General features: G+C 42.3%; 1 protein-coding gene across 1 annotated transcript in view; it reads right to left on the bottom strand.

The window, feature by feature from the left end:
• The window catches only part of LOC122555403 (histone H4 transcription factor), a 54,282-nt gene that overhangs the window by 22,603 nt on the left and 10,140 nt on the right, over window positions 1-21,539 (bottom strand). Inside the window, exons 3-7 of the mRNA XM_043701377.2 lie at window positions 18,504-18,730; window positions 16,053-16,164; window positions 11,143-11,295; window positions 4,776-4,853; window positions 2,828-2,948 (exon numbers count right to left, since the gene is read on the bottom strand). Of these exons, the coding sequence (XP_043557312.1) occupies window positions 2,828-2,948; window positions 4,776-4,853; window positions 11,143-11,295; window positions 16,053-16,164; window positions 18,504-18,730 (691 nt within the window). The remainder of the gene's footprint in view (window positions 1-2,827; window positions 2,949-4,775; window positions 4,854-11,142; window positions 11,296-16,052; window positions 16,165-18,503; window positions 18,731-21,539) is intronic.

The raw sequence follows: 21,539 nt of genomic DNA, 5'->3' as shown, positions 1-21,539 counted from the left end.
TGAGACCTAAATAATGTTGTAATTGCTATGCACCCGCAGGCTGGCCCTCCGCCTTGAACATGGGGTGGTCATGGGGATTGCGACTCCTATTGGCGATGTTCGCGATCGGATGGCCACTCCAGGGCATCGGTATCACGGCCTGGACGCTGGTACCGGTCGCCCGCCATGAGGTGCGGTGGGAGGCCAGTAGCCAGCGACGGACGCAGGACAATTTTACATGTGAACCCGGTCAGCAGCGCGTTGTTCTGACTCTCACCAGCGACTGTCAATTGTACACGTGTGCACAGTGCTACATGCGCCAGGATGGGGAAAAATATGACATATCGTTCATACCGCCTAATTGCACCCTGGTGGTAAATGCCCAAGTCAAGACGTGTTTGTGGGACCGACGCACCCAGACATGCGGGACAACGGGGACTCATTGGAGCGTCACAGCTCGGGGGGAAGATCTGTGGCTGCGCAATGCCACCGATATTCGGAATCGTCATCGATTCATGTGGTTAATAATGGTACTGCCCTCGACGAACGCCCCGTCTGAGGCGTTATTAAACCCCACGCGGGGCGGGCCAGCACCGAAGAGGGGTGCCACGGGGGGCGTGCGGTCGCATCGAACACAGTTGGCCCCTATTATGTCAACTTGTCAACAGATGGCCCGGGCGGTACTGCACACTGATGTTCATTGGCGGGTACAGTTGCCCCTCATACCCGAGTGTCATACCAAGAGGCGGCGACGAGCGTGGTACGACACCCTGCTGGGAGGCGCAGGAACTGTTATGGGTATCTCGAATGCCATTGACTCTGAGGTAACCCGTACTAAATTATCTAACACGGGACAGGCCACCTCACAAGGACTACATACTATTGGAAGGTGGATGCCATCCGTAATGATGACTCAAGGAGAGACAGCTGAAATAATGATACGATCTCTGCAATGGGAACTGGATGTCTGGGGTGCCACTCAGGAACTGTTTGAGAACATTACGGCTCAGTTAAATTGGACTGCCTGTCATATTCAAATGTTGCATGCTCAAATACAGAAAGAACGCTTTTTGCGTGTGGTAACATCCCCCAATGTACAAGCGTGGAGGGGAATATGGAATGTATCTGAGAAATTGTGGATGATAACCCATCCAGAACGAACATGGTGTAACGCAACTATGTGTAACGGATCATGAATGTAACCCACACTGTTACGGTCTGTCGATATTATGTATTACCAGTGATTACATCTTCTGGATATTATTTTCTGAAGACAAGGGGACAGTGGTTTAGCCCAGATACCAATATTACCTATGATCTGTCCGCTTGTGAACAGACTGATCAGGGGAAAACTTGCCTACTGATGGACAGGTATCGGGACCCTTGCTTGACTAAGGGAACGGCCCTGTGCGAATGGACTGTTGAAACTCCAAGGGACATGATGTGGCAGATTGGGCCACACACGCTCTGTGTGGCTACCAATAATCCACATCCTATGCTTCCCTCAGCACCGTTCTCGGGATGCCTCTCAAATGTCTATCAGTGGCACTGGCAGAATCAGACCTATCTGTTGACCACTTATAGCAGTGCTCGCCACTTTACCAAGGTGCAGTGGAAAGTGCTGATGAATCCTTGGAACATTTCCCTGGATCGGTTTAAGCGAGCATTGGACCGATCCGAGGAGCTTAAGCAGATATTACGAAAGCATCAAACCAATGTCACCAAGGTTACGGTGTCTACCTTTATACATGGACAGGAGGTAGTACATGCTGCCCGTGTAGTGGACGTGGAGTCAGCTCATCATTGGTGGGACATATTGAGTGGTATGTCCTCCACTGCGGGGACATTCCTGTTCCCACCCTTGTCGATCCTGGTAGCGGTCCTGGTGATTTTAACATGCTGTAATGTCCTGACTTGCTTGTATATTTGGCGTGTACGTAGGCGCTTGTTAGAAAGAATACATATGGGCATAATGTAACACATGTATTGGGCCAAGCAGTGGAATGTGGTGTGTCCCAATACATGTGTGCTCATAATGTAACACATGTATTGGGCCAAGCAGTGGAATGTGGTGTAAAATTATGTCCCAATACATGTGTGAATCATAATGTAACACATGTATTGGGCCAAGCAGTGGAATGTGGTGAAAGGGTTAAAATTGTGTCCCAATACATGTGTGAATCTAACCGAAAATGGAAGGTGTCGCTTAGTCCCGTGTGAATCTTATTACACACCTTCCCGTGTGAATCTTCTTATCTGTATGTGACCAGAATGGAATGTGTTTTTCAGCCTTGCTCTGCTGTTCACATGAATGTTTAGATCTCGAAAAGAGTATATCAGCTGGAAAAGTCTCCAGTTCGGTAGAGTCTGCTCCGGGGTTGCGTTTAACCGCCGAGCGTGGGTTGTTGGCAACCGCTCTACGAGAACTGACGGCTCCCAGTTCCGGTAACACGTAGAGTGAGTATAAACCAGACCCGTTGTAAGTACGAGACCTGGTTGTGGCGACGCTGCGGGGAATAAAACACTTATATTCTAGCAGACTCGCCTCTTGGCTGTTTGTTCTGTGTCAGACTACTTTCCTGCGAGCCTGGTCCTTGACCTTGAGAATTTTTTAAAACAACCATGTACAGGCAAGCGGTTATATTTAAGAATGGCATCATGGTTGGCACAGACATGGTGAGCCAAACAGCTTGTTCCCATGCTGTTCTATGTTCTATGGGCCTTGCAGAACATCTTGCGCAATTCAAATCCACATCTCGCCAAAGTGCATATCGCTCAGCTTTGCCAAGGTACTGCATGAGCAATATAAAAGTGCAGTAGCAATTTGAGTAACAACCACAACACTTACCTGTTCTCACAGAAGTCACATCCATATGGCCTCTCATCACAGTGGCGGAATTTAATGTGTGTCCTTAATGAGGAGAAAGTAGTGCAGGTCATGTCGCAGAGTGGGCACTTAAATTGGTTCACTGACAAACAGAAGCACAAAATTATCTGTTAAAAACTTTTGCTCCTGGATACAAACTTTTATGGGAGAAAATTTTATTCTGCCATCTTCTGTATAATTTTTAAATTTACTCTCTCTCCACCCAATCTATGATACGGAAAAATCTAGAGTATTAGATGAAGCACCTGGAATTCGGTAAAGGTGAGTGGAATACTAGAAGTTAAAGGTGGCAGGAAGAAACCCACACTGCTGTGGTGTAGAAACAAATTGACCTTAGAAAGCTGCATTTGTGCACCGAGTAAAGTTCTTTTACAAATATATCAACTGCAGATTCAATTACAGCTCCAAATAATAATTAGCTCAAAACTTTAAACAGTTACAGTGCACCTCATAGTCAATACAGGTGCCAGTGTCCCTGTACTGACAGCATTGAGCGAGCAATGGCATATGTTAAGCAAAAGCAGGGGGAGCCTAGTATTCTCTGATGTCAAGAAACAAAACTTACAAGGTAGTGGTCTGGACAACACTCCAGTACAGTACAGAGGAAGTGTTGCACAGTCTGGGTGCTGTACTTTGGACGAGGTCACACTTGCCCTTTGAAAGGGCAAAATGCCTTGGCATGATGCAGAAAAGTGTTTGAGGGTGTTCTTCTCAAGTTCCTGGCCAATATTTATCCCTCACCTGATGTCAGTAACAATAGATGATTTGTTCATAATGATTTTTTTCTGGGACTTGTTCTGGGCAAAATAACTGGTGCATTTTCTACATTGCAACCTCGTTGCAAAGCATCCTAAAGTTATGAAGAGTTTTTCTTTTACTTTGGCAGCTCAGGGTTCTACACTGCAGAAGGTGGTTTCAATCATCCTGGTCCTTGTTGGAACCAGCAACACAGGAAAGAACAGGCATGAGGCACTACTCAGAGAGCATCAGGAGTAAAGAGCTAAATCAGAGAACACGATTCCAGGGATTATTCTCTATGGATTATTACTCGAGTCACAAATAAATTGACATTGGTATAAGGAGATTAAGGAGGTGCACACATAGCTGGACGAATCGTATGTGAAAGAGGAATTTGATTTTACAGCACATTGGAAGTGGGACAGAAAGGATTGAATTCTAAAACACATGATGACAAAGAGAGCTGAGTTTAAATAAAATTGTGCTTTATGCCAACACAGCAAAGGAAACAAAAGAGTAAACTAATTTGAATTTGTCCTGCTTTCTGGGCTGAAGACATACCTTAGCATTTGCCTAATAGATACCAGTGCTGTTGTTGTACTGGAATAATTTGTTCCAGTATTCTAGACACTACTTCCTTTTTGTCCCAACTTCACATCAATATTATTTTTGTCAGGGTTAGCAAGTGTTGGGATTACATATCTATATTAAGAAATGTATAAAGGGAGTTAGAGGAGATAAAATTATTTGGATACTTTTCTGGATTGAATGAATCATGTGATTTCCTAGAATTGTATTTAGCAGTAGGCGTGCTGTGATTCACCTGTTTAATTTGCACTGCAAGCCACCTACTGTTTTTCTGGAAATGATTTTGGAGGAGCAGTATGTGTGTATAGGTGGGATTAAGAGGATATAGTTTTAGTTCTGGATCACAGTATATGTTAATCAGTAATTACCATTTGCTTTAAGAATAAGCTCTGTTCCTACAAATAGATTGCTTTGTGAATTCATTGAAGAAATTGGGTAGATGTTTATTTTGAAGTCAGGCAGAGGAAGACAGCATTCTGCAGTTAACACATGACCTGAGGCCCTCACACCACTAAAGAATAGGACTCAAACAACCATATCATTAGCTTTTGCAACCATTAACAAATGCACTGATGCACCCTACCGTGATTTCGTACGTGGTCCCTTAGTAGCCTCTCATTGGCAAACTGCTTGTCACAGTGCTGACAGGGAAAGGTCTTCTCTAAAATTAAACATATATGAAATATAATTAAGTATGTTCTGTAAACAAATGTACAGTTCAGAGATCAGTCTAAATTCAGTACTTTTGTAAGTAACTGTTTCTCTATCCAAATGCAAATACGTAATATATCATATCAGCAAACTGCACTATTGTTTAATTTCACATTCGTACGTATGCCAGCAATCTTTAGACACTCCCCTTGCAAACACAGGAAAAAAATATTGGACAGGGCATTGATGTCAAGGCAAGACATAGGGAAATGGAAGAAAAAATGAAACAAATGCAGCAAAAGATTTGTTGTTTAACGCAAGAATGATATTGATTAGTTGGGAGCTAGAAAATAAATTCAAACTTAGATTCATAGGTTGTTCATATTGTTGAACCATGCTCCACTCAATCACAGCCTTATTCCAACAGTGAGAAGGTAAGAGCAATCTAACAGCAAGCTTACATTCCTGAGACAGACATCAGAGACTAGAGCAGCAGCTCATGGAAAGAGTAAGTGTGAGGTGTTGTGTTAAAAAGACAACCTTCACCAGTATTCCAGTTCTGTAGAGTCCAGTGAAGCAAAAGAATGGCCTGAACATGCTGATCCTAGTGTGGTTCTTTGAGGTAGCTGAAGATCATCAGCCAGAAGTCCCCTCTTAATTAGTGAGTCCATAAGGATAACAGACATCAGGTGATGACATGATCTGGATAATTTTCAACACTCACTGCCCAATCTCACAAAAACAAAGAAAAACAACAGACAGCATCATTGATATCGTAGGAATTGAACATCAACTTTCAGTGTGATGATCTCTGCAATGAGATTTGCATTGAGCTTTGACTTTAAAAGAAGATCAAGACATTGAAAACTTGTTTCTCATTAAATTTATTCTTGGGATAAGGTCAAGACTGACTAGGCTAGCATTACTGTCCATCCCTAATTGCCTGAAAGATGGTGGTGGTGGTGAGCTGCCTTCTTGAAACACTGTAGTCTACGTTGAGTGGATATACACACAATGCTTTATGAAGACAATTCCAAGATTTGATCCAGTAACATTAGGAAAGAAAACATGATACAGCTCCAAGCCAGACAGAGGTGTGCCTTGGAAGGCAGCTTGCAGGTGGTGGAGTTCTGTGGGATGTGCAGCCTGCATTCTTCCAACTGGTAGAGTCACAGGTTCAAAAAGATGCTGATACTGTCAAAGAAGCCTTGACAAATTACTACAAAGTATCCTAATATGGTACATACTGCTATCACTGTGCATTAGTAACAGGTATAAGCACTGAGATTGGGTGCAGATCAATTGGGTAGCTTTATCCTGTATGCTGTTGAGTTTTTTTTAGTGTTGTTGGAACTGCATTCATCTAAGTAAATGAACAACATTCTAAAAACTCCTGACTTACATGGTCTCTAAGTAGCTGGCTAGGCTGCAATTGGAGCATTGTGTGCACAGAATAGGAAGGATGTCATTGCACTACAGACGGTGTAGAAGAGATTTACCAGGATGTTTGTCTGGGTTGGAGGGTCTGAACAATGAGAAAAGAGAAAATGGCTTTGTTTGCTTTCCTTGGAGCAACAAAGGTTGAGAAAGGATCTGATAGAAGTGTACAGAATTGCGAGGAGCACAGGTAGGATGGAAGGCACTTTTTCCATTAGTAGAGAGGTCAATAACAAGGGGGCATAGATTAAAGGTATGAGATAGAACCCTTAGAGGAGAATTGACGAGAATGATTTTTACCCAGAGGGTGGTGGAAGTCTGGAACTCACTGTTTGAAAGGATGGCTGAGTCAGGAAAATTTGTAACACTTAAATAGTATTTAAGTATTCACATGCTTTGCCACAGCCTCCAGGGCTACGAGCCAAGAGTTGCAAAACAGTGTTAGTCAGATATTTGTTGACTGCTGCAGATATTGTGGGTCAAATGATCTACTTCCGTGTTGTAATCACCTATGAGACTTGTGCCTTTCAGAAGGTGGACAGGGAGAGTTACATACTTTAGAATTATCGACCTCTGATCTGCACTTACAATGACCGTATTTGTATGGCTGGTCCAGTTCACAGTTGAGTTTCTGGTCATTGGTAACCCTTCCTGGGATAGTATGGGATTCAGCAATGGTGAAGCCCTTGAATGTCAAGAGACAATAATATCTGCTTTCCTGTTGGAGATTGTCCCCATATGACATAAAAAGCAATAATGACAGTAACAGGCATTAAAGTAATAAATTTGTGAATCAAATTCAGCCCCCAGCGAAAAGAGGCAGACCGTGAAGTACTGTTCAGCGTAATCAACATTTATAAATCAAAAGTCAGAATAACTTGGAAAATTCATTTTGTGCAAAACCAGAACAGGTTGTGAGCAGGGGACTGTACTTTATAAGTTTAGATATACTTTGATTACGTTTTATACATATTGCAGTTTCCTATGGAACAGACTGCCTTCTACTGCTGTAAATGTGTATTCCAGGTATTCAATAGAAGTGTATTCCCAATGAAACATATTTTGTAGTGCAGGAGTGCAAAGAACTGATCCTAATGCATTTAGACCATAAGCAGTAGGAACTATATGAAGGTTTCAGGATTTGAAATTTCAGCAATATGCCAACAAGGAAAAATTAAGGCACCTGCCCACAGGCTGATAGAGTAAGAGGAAATGGAGTGGGTATGAGTTTCAAGCAAACCACAGTCACTAGCTTGGACTAGTTAGACTGAATGCCCCATTTCTATGCAATGCCAAAGACATAAGGCTGCAAAGAAATAGTCTTTGTGACTAGGGTAACAGGGAAGGTACAGGGTCAAAGGTTTCTGTAAGTATTAAATGATAGTATGATTGGATTGTTTGAATGACAAGGATTGTTTTAAATCCTTGCTTAAAGACCTGAGTCATGATTTTGAAAAGACTTGGTCATTTTCCACATCAGCATTAATGCTTATCATCATCAGAGTATATTTAATGTGTAAGCCTGTATCAATTACAATGGTTATAGAACACCAACTTCATCACTCCAACTCCCACTGCACAGTCTTGAGCACAAACATCTGGACTGGCGTAGTACTAAGGAAGTGCTATAGTTTTGCAAGTGCTTTCTATTAATGAGACATGAAATAAAGGCTTCTCAGGTGTACATGAAAGATCACAACACACTTACTTGAAGGAGAGAGGGAGTTACCCCACATTAAAAAAAACAGAAATTGCAGGAGAAACTCAACAGGTCTGGCAGCATCTGTGGAGAGAAAGCACAGTCGACGCTATGGGTCCTGTGATCCTGGTGAATTTCTCCAGTAATTTCTATTTTTGTTTTAGATTTTCAGCATCTGCAGTTCTTTGTTTTTCGTTTAGTGTTTAACTCACTGCAACATCTCTTCCAGGTATGCCCACCTTGAAGAAGTTCTGCTCCTCTCTGTGACAGAATTTGATCCATCTGGTAATTTACCCCACACAGCCTCCAAGCTCACAATCCCCCAACCCCGTACAGCCCGCTTCTACCTTCTTCCTAAAATCCTCAACAGGCTTCCATGTCCTTTACCCACCCCCATACCCCAGGCCTTCTCATCACATGGGCTGCTTTTATTACAGCCAAACCATTTTCATCCACTAATGATCTCCATTAGTCCTCTTTGTCCTTGGCTCACAATTATCCATTCCTTTGTCTTTGTCTCTCTGGATTTCACCTCCACCTATTGTTTACACTCTTTCCCCCTATCCCTCCCTTCTTTAGCATATATACTATCTTTTCCTAGCTACAATCAGTTCTGAAAAAGGGCTATTGAACCTGAAACATTGACTCTGCTTTCCCTCCACTGATGCTGCCAGATATGCTGAGTTTCTTCAGCAATTTCTGTTTTAATTTAGATTTCCAGCCTCCAGAGTTTTCTTTTGGTTAGGGAGTTATCCCAATTAGTTTTGGCCAATATTTATTCTTCAACCAATGTTACAGCACTGAATGCAAAATTACTTAATTGGTTATAAAGTGTTTCAGAACATCTTCATTATGGGAAAGGTACTACATGAATGCAAGTCTTTCTTTCTGTTATACATCGATTATAATGCAGGAAATACAAAATGGGCACAAAGCGGTCTTACACCCAGCAATGAAATAACAAGCAGGTTTTTGTTTTAGTTTAAGTGAGAATTCCCCTTCTCTTCTTTGTATCAATGCTGTGGAATCTTTTACCTTCACTCATTACAATGGTGGCAACACCTCAAAAATGAAAAGGTCCTACAGGACCACAGGGCTGTTCTCTCATCAGAGACAAAACAACTTTTCTCAGTTTAACTGAAGAATTCTCATGCCTCAGACAAGGGAAAGGTGAAAGCCCTGCATGACAACCTCAGCTGGTGCAGGAATTGAACTCTGTTGGCATTAGTCTGCATTGCAGACCAACTGTCTAACCAATTGAGCCATAAACCCCGTACTTCAAAAGTACCTCATCAGCTGTAAAGCACTTGGTATGCTCTGTGAACAAACAATTATAACTAGTTACTCTACAAATTAAACTCTAAACCCCACATAAATACACTTTTACACTCAAATAGGAGGAAAAATGCATATGGGCAGAGTGCAAAAATGGGAAAACAGCTTCCTAGGCTGTTTGTAAACCAGATCTGTTGGTTTACTTCTTCCTGATTTGAAGGTTTCTTCTTGACCTTGATTTTTTTCTGAATGCTTCCATCGGTTCACAAGAGACATGGTTCACAAGAGTTCACTTACAAAAACTCTCTGATTTATTTAATACAAAGTAACAACTTTGTGGGCAGCATGGTGGCTCAGTGGTTAGCACTGCTGCCTCACATCACTAGGGTCCTAGGTTCGATTCCAGCCTGGGGTAACTGTCTGTTTGGAGTTTGCACATTCTCCTTGTGTCTGCATGGGTGTGCTCTGGTTTCTTCTCACAGTCCAAAGATGTGTAGAACAGGTGAATTGGCCATGCTAAATCGCTCATTAGTCAGAGAGAAATGGTGGGTTACTCTTTGGAGGGTCGGTGTGGATTTGTTGGGCCAAAGGGAATCTAATCAACAAGAAAGGAGTTATAGAAATCAAAGTTGACAGTGTGTGGCTGGAAAAGCACAGCAGGTCAGGCAGCATCCGAGGAGCAGGGAAATTAACACTTTGAGCCGGAGCCCTGCATCCTGATGAAGGGCTCCAGCCCAAAGCATCAATTTTCCTGCTCCTAGGATGCTGCCTGACCTGCTGTGCTTTACCAGCAACACACTGTCAACTCTGATCTCCAGCATGTGCAAACCTCACTGGCTCCCTATAGAAATCAAAGTCAGTCTTTCTTTCCATAATACACGAGAAACAAAAAAACTCAGGTTCTCAACAAACCTAGCAGCACATGAAACAGACAGAGCATCATATATGTGAGGATTATCTGCTTCATTACTAGGGTGCATTAAAAAAAATCAGAAACTGCATTATCGTTTCTTCAAATTTCAGCTAAGTTATGCCTTCAGGAAAGAGGCGATATAGAGGCCCAGCTTACTCCATTTGGCGAAATAGAGTCATAGAGATGTACAGCACGAAACAGACCCTTCGGTCCTACTCGTCTATGCTGACCAGATATCCCAACCCAATCTAGTCCCACCTGCCAGTACCCAGCCCATATCCCTCCAAACCCTTCCTATTCATATACCCATCCAGATTCCTTTTAAATGTTGCAACTGTACCACCCTCCACTACTTCCTCTGGCAGCTCATTCCATACACGTACTGCCCTCTGCGTGAAAAAGTTGCCCCTGCGATCTCTTTTATATCTATCTTTCCCCTCTCACCCTAAACCTATGCCCTCTGGTTCTAGACTCCCCCACCCCAGGGATAAGACTTTGTCTATTTATCCTATCCATACCCCTTATAATTTTATAAACCTCTATAACATCACCCATCAGCGTCCGACGCTCACAATCCTATCTACCTGTGACTCCACTTTCAAGGAGCTATGAACCTGTATTCCATGGTCTCTATGTTCAGCAAAACTCCCTCAGATTTGCTTTCCCAAAATGCAGCACCTCGTATTTATTTATCTGAATTAAACTCCATCTGCCACTCCTCAGTCCTCAGGCAGAAATAAATAGAAGATTTTGTGGCTTCCAAGCCATGTGGGTATTCTTCACCTGTGAAATTACTGACGGCAGAGAGATATTCAACCACTGAAACATCCTCTGCTAGTTCCCATCCTCAATACATCCATGGTTACACACACATGAACTAAATAGTGACCAGCAAGTTTGGTACAACTTCCTAAAGCAAAACCCTAAAGTTAATTTGTTTTAGAAATTAACTATTCAGTTGTAAGAACCACATACGTTCGTTCGAGGTCTGCCGGCGAACATGATCATAGAACTTGGTGTTGTTGGAAAACATTCCTCCACAGTTGGGGCAGGAGACAACCTTCTCCTGTGTGTGACTCCTCAGGTGCTCACGAAGTTTAAACTTGATTTTAAATGTAGCACCACAACCTGGAGCATGAATAAAATGTGAAAAACAAGTTTAAAAATGTCTGGAAATGTACATATTTTCCTACTATCTTACAGGAGAGATTTGTGCTGGTGGTGGGGATTTGCATTCAGCCCTTTGTGCCTATGCCAATCATTCAATGGCCATTTCATTAGAATTAAAACACTCTGAAGGGATACATTGGGAGAGGGAAAGCAAAAATATTTCCCACAAATCAAGTTGCAAACCGGCTATCCATAAGACCGTAGGTTATGGGTGAAGAAGTAGGCCATTCAGCCCATTGATTCTGCTCTATCTTTCGATCATGCATGAATAGGGTTCATGTGGGTATTTCTCAACCCTATTCACATGCCTTCCCTGTAACCCTTGATCTTATAACCAATCAAGAAGCTACCTGTCTTAAATCTAATCAATGACTTGGCCTCCACAACCTTCTGTGGCAATAAGTTTCACAGACTAATTACCTTCTGTCTGAAAACATTCTGCCTCATCTCAGATCTAAAGGGTCTTCTGAGGTTGTGCCCTCGAGTCCTAGTCTCTCTTTCTCGTGGTAACATCTTCTCAACATCCAGACCTCTCAGTATGTTGTAAGTTTCAATCAAATACCCTCTCATTCTTTTAAGTGCCCAGAGTCCTCAGTTGCTGCTCCTTTGTCAAGCCCTTCATACACAAGATCATTCTTGTAAACCTCCTCTGGTCCCTCTCCAACGCCAACATATCCTTCCTTAGACACAGGGTCCAAAACTGCTTTCAACATTCCAAATGCAGTCTGATTAGATTAGTTTAGATTACTTTACAGTGTGGAAACAGGCCCTTCGGCCCAACAAGTCCACACCGACCCGCCGAAGCGCAAACCACCCATACCCCTACATTTACCCCTTACCTAACACTACGGACAATTTAACATGGCCAATTCACCTGACCTGCACATCTTTGGACTGTGGGAGGAAACCGGAGGACCCGGAGGAAACCCACGCAGACACGGGGAGAATGTGCAAACTCCAAACAGTCAGTCGCCTGAGGCGGGAATTGAACCCGGGTCTCTGGCGCTGCGAGGCAGCAGTGCTAACCACTGTGCCGCCCACGGTCTGATCAGAGCGTTATACAGCTTCACTAGTGTATCTCTGCTCTTGTATTCTAACACTCTTGAAATGAATGCTAACATTGCATTTGACTACCTAACCACCAACTGAACCTGCATGCTAACCTTAAGAGAATCCTGAACTATGGCTCCTAAGTCCCTTTATACTTCAGATTCCTGAAGCCTTTCATGTTTACAAAAAAGGCTACACTTCAATTCTTCCTATCCAAGTGCATAACCTCACACTTTGCCACAATGTATTCCATCTACCACTTCTTTGCCCACTCACCTGGGATGTTGAAGACCTTCTACCGACTCCCTGCTGACCCTCCACATATGTTTGTGTCATCTGAAAACTTAGCAACAATGCCCTGAGTTCCTTTATCCAGACCCTTAATATATGATGTGAATAGTTGTGGTGCCAACACTGACCCCTGCAGACCTCCACTAGGCACTGGCTGCCAATGTGCAAAAGACCACTTTATCTCTATTGTCTACCTTTTGCCAGTAAGTTAATCCTCTATCCATGCACTTAACGCCATGGGTTCTGATCTTATTTAGCAGCCTCCTGTGTGAAACAATGTTAAATGCCTTTTGGAAATATAAATAGATCACATCCACTGGCTCTCTTTTGTCTAACTGGCTCGTTATCGCCTCAAAAGAATTCTAATAGACTTGTCAGGTATGAACCCCCTTGATGAAGCTGTGCTAACTCTGCCCTATTTTACTATGTACTTTCAAGCACTTGGCAATCTCATCCTTAATAATGGACTCTAAAATCTTACCAATGATCAAGGTCAGGCTAATTAGCCTAATATGTCCTGTCTTCTGGCTCCCTCCCTTCTTAAACAAAGATGTTACATTAGCCATTTTCCAGTCCTCTGGTACCTTGCCTGATTCCAGTGATTCCTGAAAGATCACCACCAATGCCTCTACAATCTCCTCAGCTATCTCCTTTCAAAACGCTGGGGTGTAGTCCTTTAAGGCCTTTCAGCTTCTCCAGAACTTCTTCCTGAGTGACGGCTACTACAGTCACCTCTGGTCCTGACTTTTTTGAAGTTCTGATATGCTGCTGGTGTATTCTATGAAAACTGAAGCATTGGACAGAATCTTTGACAAAATCTTCTTCTTGCTATCAGTTTAGTCAATTAGTTGTGCCCTTGCCTCAAAAGATCGAACTGCATGACCTTCTAATTATAAGCTGACACTTCAGCTTCGTAGCAGGGAATGCTATATTTGAGTTGTGGTAAGCATTTTTCTTTAAATTTGAAAACATCTTTTCGGACTGAAAGAAAGAAACATTTGTCTCAAACATTACACCCCAAAGCACTTTATAACTCACAATGTACTTCTGAAGTACAGACACTATTGTTAGAAATGTGGCAGGCAATTGGTGCATAACAAGATCCCAGAAACAGCACCAAGATAATGATCAGATTTGTTTTAGAAGGCATCAGCAGTATGATAAATATTGGAGGGATGTTAAGAAAAGTTCTCAGCTATTGTTAGGAATGAGTCTCACATGAACTTTCACCAGAACATAGAACAATACACCGCAGAACAGGCCCTTCGGCCCTCGATGTTGCGCCGACCTGTGAACTATTCTCAGCTCGTCCCCCTACACTATCCCAAAGTCATCCATGTGCTTATCTAAGGATTGTTTAAATCTCCCTAATGTGGCTGAGTTGACTACATTAGCAGGTAGTGCATTCCACGCCCTTACCACTCTGCGTAAAGAACCTGCCTTTGACATCTCTCTTAAATTTATCACCCCTCAGTTTGTAGTTATGCCCCCTCTTACACGCTGAAGTAATCATCCTAGGAAAAAGACACTCACTGCCTACCCTAGCGAATCCTCTGATCATCATATTGTTTAAGTGAGCAATTTAAAACAACAGTCGCAGTCATAGACTCATAGAGATCTACAGCACGGAAACAGACCCTTCAGTCCAACCCGTCCATGCCAACCAGATATTCCAACCCAATTTACTCCCACCTGCCAGCACCTGGCCTATATCCATCCAAACCCTTCCTATTCATATACCCAGTCAGATGCCTTTTTTAATGTTGCAATTGTACTAGCCTCCACCACTTCCTCTGGCAGCTCATTCCATACACGAACCACCTTGTGTGAAAAGGTTGCCCCTTATGAGTCTTTTATATCTTTCCCCTCTCACCCTAAACCCATACCCTTTAGTTCTGGACTCCTCCACCACAGGGAAAAGACTTTGTCTATCTATCCTATCCATGCTCCTCATAATTTTATAAATCTCCATAAGGTCACCCCTCAGCCCCCAACGCTCCAGGGAAAACAGCCCCAGCCTATTCAACCTCTCCCTATAGCTCAAATCCTCCAACCATGGCAACATCCTTGTTAACCTTTTCTGAGCCATTTCAAGTTTCACAACATCTTTCCGATAGGAAGGAGATTGGAATTGCAACATAACCTCCCAACTCCTCTACTCAATGCTCTGACCAATAAAGGAAAGCATACCAAATGACTTCTTCACTATTCTACCTACCTGCGACTCTACTTTCAAGGAGCTATGAACCTGCACTCCAAGGTCTCTTTGTTCAGCAACACTCCTTAGGACCTTACTATTAAGTGTGTAAGTCCTGCTAAGATTTGCTTTCCCAAAATGCAGCACCTTGCATTTATCTAAATTAAACTCCACCTGCCACTCCTCAGCCCATTGGCCTATTCCATTGTAACCTGAGATAACTCTCTTCGCTGTCCACCACACCTCCAATTTTGATGTCATCTGCAAACTTATTAACTATACCTGTTATGCTCAAATCCAAATCATTTATACAAATGATGAAAAGTAGTGGACCCAGCACTGATCCTTGTGGCACACCACTGGTCACAGGCCTCCAGTCTGAAAACCAGCCTTCCACCACCACGCTCTGTCTTCCACCTTCGAGCCAGCCCTTTAATCTCAAGTGCTACAACCAAGTTCAATATATTGTATCAGTTGCATGACACTATGATCTTGTGCTATAAATTCTGTGTCTTATGATCCTGCCCCACGAGCTACCTGACGAAGAAGCAGCGCTCTGAAAGCTAGTACTTCCAAATAAACCTGATGGACTACAATCTTGGTGTTGTGTGATTTTTAACCAACTTCATGGAGTCAGAGGGAGGAAATTACAGCAGACAGAATTTGCCTGCCACGAAACAATGCCTTGGGAATGTGGTCAGTGAGACTCAGGGGCATTCCACTTTGGGGGTGCTGCTAGGAGGAGGAGGGGAAAGCCATCATTCCACAGATTCTGTGATGCATACCTCATCGCTTCTGGATAAGAGGTGCATCAGTACAGAACTGGGAAATAAGGTCTGTTAGGCCGCAAGTAAGTTTTGGTCCAACAATACTAAAAATAAAAGTAATAGTAAAATACTGCAGATGCTAGGAACGAGAAATAAAAATGGAATGCATTGCAGGTCTAGCAGCATCTCATTAAACCTTTTCTCTCTCCACAGCCAGCCCCCTTGATTATCATCAGTATTTTCTGTTCTTAGTAAGAAATCTGGAATTTCTACCTTTGATGTCTAAAAAAAATTTAAACAAACATGATTTCAATTGTAAATGAATAAAATTGAGGTTAAGAAGACATTTGAACCCAGAATTAAAATGCAAACTTTCTAACTTGCTGCAACTACCTGCGTCACCCAGTTACCTTTCCAGCAGCATGAAATGGTTTCATTTTTGTTAGGAAGAGTTTCTTTATCTGTGCACTGTCCATGCATGTCCACATGCCGGTAAAACCATTCTGGATTGTCAAATGTACTCTAGAAACAAAAAGTAAATTAATGCTGTACATGTCTATGGCTCTATAATACACAACTAAAGTATTTCAAGTAGGGGTTTAAAAAATAACAAGGGTTACGCCATCAGGTGTTGCATTTGAAGGTTTGAATACACATATGGTCATCAAATATCAACACCTCGACTTCACAAATATTTCACATTGTAGAAATTCCAAATAAGGTTAAGACAATTGACAGAGTACATTTGAACTATGGAATTTGAAACATGGAAAATAAACAGCGTAAACAAGGCACTTTTTTTGTTCCTAGGTACTTTGGTACATAAGATGGCGCCATGTATGGCAAAATTATTTACTTTTCACTGTACTCCTGTACTTGAGTGAGTACATGTGACAATAAAGTCTGAAAACTAATAAAAGTCTGAAAGTCTAAAATCTTCTTCAACACCCTTTCACCAAGATTACTCGCATCTTCTGTCCAAAAGATAGTAATGCTTGCAAGGTAGTTTTGTGGATCAGTGATTGCCAATAGTAAAGTATGTTTCTGTCTCTAGCTAATGTTCACAGTGAATCACTGGTTAATATCTATAAATTTGGTTGACTAAACTAAAAACCTTTCATTCTTGGGTAGTCAGCATTTATTACCCAGACCCGGTTGTTCCAAATTTGTTGCAACTAAGTTGCTTGCTGGGCCATTTCCAGCGGACTCTTAAGAGTTTAAAATATTTGTGTGGGATTGATGTCATGTCTTGGTCAGATCAGGTAATGATAAGCATGGGAAGAAGACAGGAAAGTAGAGTTGAGACCACAACTCTTTCAGCTAGGATTTATCGAATAGTTAAACAGGCTCAAGAGGCCAAATAGCATATCTCCAAGTTCTATGTCGTATAATGGCAGGTTTCCTTACCATTAGGATGACAGCAGTGCGCCAGTTGGATTGTTATGTCAATCTGACAGCTTCCTTGTTGCTTTAACTGATAACCAAAACTCCTCTCAGTTTTGGACGCACCAAGACATGTAAAAGGCCAACACTCACACTAGATGGTAGTCAAGGTACTACATTTGAACTTTCCTGGGCTGCTGGTGTCCACGTTCCATGAATGAATAAAAAAAAGTCAGGGTTCAAGTATAATGATTTTTAAATGATATACTCTGGAAAATAAACAGCGTGAAGCGATGAAATGATCAGGTTCTGAAATGTTGCCCTGTTTGGACTATAGCCTGCCAGCACTGTCTAAGCAAGACACCCGTGGGTGACAATTAGCTGTAGAATCCCACTAAGAAATGGCCAATGCCTCTTGATTAGAAAAGGAAGAACAAAAGATATTTCTCAGATTCTGTTATCAGACTTTGTAGGGACAGGGCATCTTGGTGTGTGCTCCATGAATGGGGATTTGATTCTCTCACTCCTTAGCTCAAAAAATGCTTCCATTGTCAAATGGTGGAAATGCAGGTTGATAAGTTTATGTCAAGGTCAACAGGACCTTGGTAAATGACAAGACTAAAAGTTTGCTTCCTTAATAAATGAGATGCAAAGACAGAGGAGGAAACAGGATAGTGGAGAATAGGGTGAACTGAGCAGCAAATTAGGTACAGAAAGAGAAGTAATGAGAGAGAAAGGATTATTTGATTAAGAGAGCATCAAAAATTAAAAGATAAAGAATCGTAGAAATGACATAGATAGAAGGGAGCCATTCGGACCATCCTGTCCATGCCAACTTAAAGACACTCAGGATATAAACATACAGACATCACTCAAATTTCATGATTAAAACGTCCTTGTGTTTTTATACCCTAAAGTTCCATGGTAATTTTAATTTGTTTTAAAAGTGTAAATGCAGCAACTTCATGAAAATCACACAGAGGTTAAAAGCAAGCTGTAGTAGCAGAAAAGCGGAATAAATTATCTAGCCACTTTTGAGACTTTGTACTTCTGGGATATTTCTTATGCATCCCAATCACTGATTTGTTTTAAAAATAACCACCCAATGATAGCACATACACTGAAGAGCATAATAAGTAGTAGTAGTAGAAGTGAGTTATTTGGCCCTTTGAGTTTGTACCACCATTCAATGAGTTCATGGTTGAGGAGATAACCCCTTACTTCTACATTCTTGCCTTTTTCCCATGAACAGTAATTCCCAATTAAAAACTCACCTATCTTAGCCATGAATACACTTAAAACACACAGCTTCCACAGCCCTCCATACAGAAGAATTCCATCAATTCCTCCTTATTTCTGTCCTTACTGGGCAACCTGTTACTCTGAGATTGTGTCTCTGGTTCTAGATTTTCCCAAAAGGGGAAACAACCTTCCATATCTACCCTGATAAGATATTAAGAATCTAAATCGATACTCACATCGCAATGCTCCCACTGACAGGTGAAGGTCTCTGCAATCTCTGGAATCAAGTTCTGGTTCTGGTTGTCCAGAGAACACACAGGAAGATCTGGACGTAGGCGCTGCAGCTCCAAGCCAAAATATTTCAGCTTAGCATGATAGCTGTGGAAGTTTACGTGCACCACCAGTTCATTGGGGCCTTCTACAGCCAGGAAGCCACAGCCCCGCCAAAGGCACTGGTACTCATCTGAAAGGAGAATGTAAGAGCAAAGGATTCATTATTTGACATAATCGTCTTTTATTATTAGATTAGATTACTTACAGTGTGGAATCAGGCCCTTTGGCCCAACACATCCACCCCGACTCGCCGAAGCGTAACCCACCCAGACCCATTCCTCTACATTTACCCCTTCACCTAACACTACGGGCAATTTGCATGGCCAATTCACCTAACCTGTACGTTTTTGGATTGTGGGAGGAAACCGGAGCACCTGGAGGAAACCCACGCAGACACGGGAAGAACACGCAAACTCCACACAGAGAGTCACCTGAGGCGGGAATTGAACCTGGGTCTCTGGCGCTGTGAGGCAGCAGTGCTAACCACTGTGCCACCATGCCGCGAATAATGAGTGTTTGGTTTTGGTGTCCTTATCCTTGGTGCTCTTCTAACTATAGGAACTGCACTGCTGCTTAGGGACCCTCCCATAAGTTCACTTGGAGAAGACTGAATGCACCACTGGAACTCTCACAATGCTTCAGACAAATTACTGTGTACACTCGATTAATAATCAATCTCACGTAAAAGTCGACCCCCCAGTTCTAGCCAAATAACCTGGAATTTTCCATATATCTCATATTAAAGTTGACTCTAGTTCTGCACAGATAACAGATCAGCGTTAATGAGTCAGTGTGCCAGCCATCACGGCCCACTCCAGCTTTCCCGTCTGCCGGTTGTTCCGCTCTGCTCCCTCTCTTTCCAGTTCACTGGCTGTTGTGTTCCACTCCTGTTTTCAGAATTACCATAATTCGTTTTGTTTTCTTCATTTGTTCAGAGATAAATTGGGATTCTGCTCATGATATGGTAAGAATTTTGATGGGCATGAATTTCAGCCCCTCAAAAGTCACATCTATGTAATAGTTGACCACAAATATTTAACATTAAAACTCAAGCAAATAAATTTGACTATTACTCAAGTATATACAGTAATTTTTGAATTACAAAATGACTGCTTCTCTTCAAATAAGAATCATCAGTTTGGATATTTAAGACTTTCTCCATGCACATCTTTACATAGCTTCACCTGTATCTGGTACTGTTTCACCAAAATAAAGACTTAGGGAGTTAACCAGACAACTATCACTACGAAGGTCTTCCCTCCAATGTCTCTTCTCCGCAATTCACGAAACTCTGACTCACACATCTTGCGAACAAAAGGTTAGTTATTGGCATTTTGCTATTTTGAATCAAAAATCTTAACCCATGCACATCCCAGCTTCAAAAACATTCTACAGCAAGCGTAATTGGATTGGAACTCTTAACAAGGAACTTGGAACCCAAGTGGAAAGATGTTGTGAAACTTGAAAGGGTTCAGAAAAGATTTACAAGGACGTTGCCAGGGTTGGAGGGTTTGAGCTATATAGGGAGAGGCTGAACAGGCTGGGGCTGTTTTCCCTGGAGCGTTGGAGGCTGAGGGGTGACCTTATAGAGGTTTACAAAATTATGAGGGGCATGGATAGGATAAATAGACAAAGTCTTTTCCCTGAGGTGGGGGTGTCCAGAACTAGAGGGCATAGGTTTACGGTGAGAGGGGAAAGATATAAAAAAGACCGAAGGGGCAACTTTTTCACACAGAGGGTGTTATGTGTATGGAATGAGCTGCCAGAGGAAGTGGTGGATGCTGGTACAATTGCAACATTTAAGAGGCATTTGGATGGGTAGATGAATAGGAAGGGTTTGGAGGGATATAGGCAGGGTGCTGGCAGGTGGGACTAGATTGGGTTGGGATATCTGGTCGGCATGGACGGGTGGGACCAAAGGGTCTGTTTCCATGCTGTACATCTCTATGACTCTATGGTCTACTAGTGGCTGAGAAACACCAAGATTGAAGTAGGAAGTAGCAGAGAGGGGAATTTCCTGTCACATTGTCAATAAACGAGCAAATTTTGAGAATGCTTCCGTATAGCATTAAAACATAGACATTTAAGTGTAACTGAAATTGGGGAACGGTACACAGTAAATATGCACATTCATGATTTTAGTAAATATTCTGATGCTCTTCAGTGGAAAGGTTCACATATAAAGAAACTCTAAATAAATCTAGTCCCACTTGCCAGCATTTGGCCCATATCCCTCTAAACCCTTCTTATTCATACACCCATCCAGATGCCTTTTAAATGTTGTAATTGTATCAACCTCCACCACTTCCTTTGGCAGCTCATTCCATACACACACTACCCTCTATATGAAAACGTTGCCCCTTACGACCCTTTTAAATCTTTCCCCTCTCACTTAAACCTATGTTGTATAATTTTGGGCTCCCCTCACCCTGGGGAAAAGACCTTGTCTATTTACCCTTTGCATGCCCCTCATCATTTCATAAACCTCAATAAGGGATGACCACACCCCTCAGCTTCCGACACTCCAGGGAAAATAGCCCCAATCTATTCAGCCTCTCCCCAAAGCTCAAACCCTTCAACCCTGCCAACATCCTTACACATCTTTCCTGAAACATTTCAAGTTTCACAATATCCTTCTAATAGGAAGGAGACCAGAATTGCATGCAATATTCCAAAAATGGCCTAACCAATGTCCTGTACAACCCAACTCCTATACTCAATGCACTGACCAATAAAGGCAAGCTTACCAATGCCTTCTTCACTATTCTATCTACCTGCAACTCCACTTTCAAGAAACTATGAACCTGCACTCCAACGTCTCTTTGTTCAGCAACACTCCCCAGGACTTTACCATTCAGTGTATAAGTCCTGCCTTAATTTGCCTTTCCAAAGGGCAACACCTTGCATTTATCTAAATTAAACTCCATCTGCCATTCCTC

This window comes from Chiloscyllium plagiosum, unplaced genomic scaffold, assembly GCF_037043375.1.
Source record: "Chiloscyllium plagiosum isolate Xiang-an unplaced genomic scaffold, Cpla_swu_hap1 HiC_scaffold_12, whole genome shotgun sequence".
Lineage (NCBI taxonomy): Eukaryota > Metazoa > Chordata > Chondrichthyes > Orectolobiformes > Hemiscylliidae > Chiloscyllium > Chiloscyllium plagiosum.
Note: the sequence above shows the minus strand (reverse complement) of the source record. Positions and strands in the feature narration are given on the sequence as shown.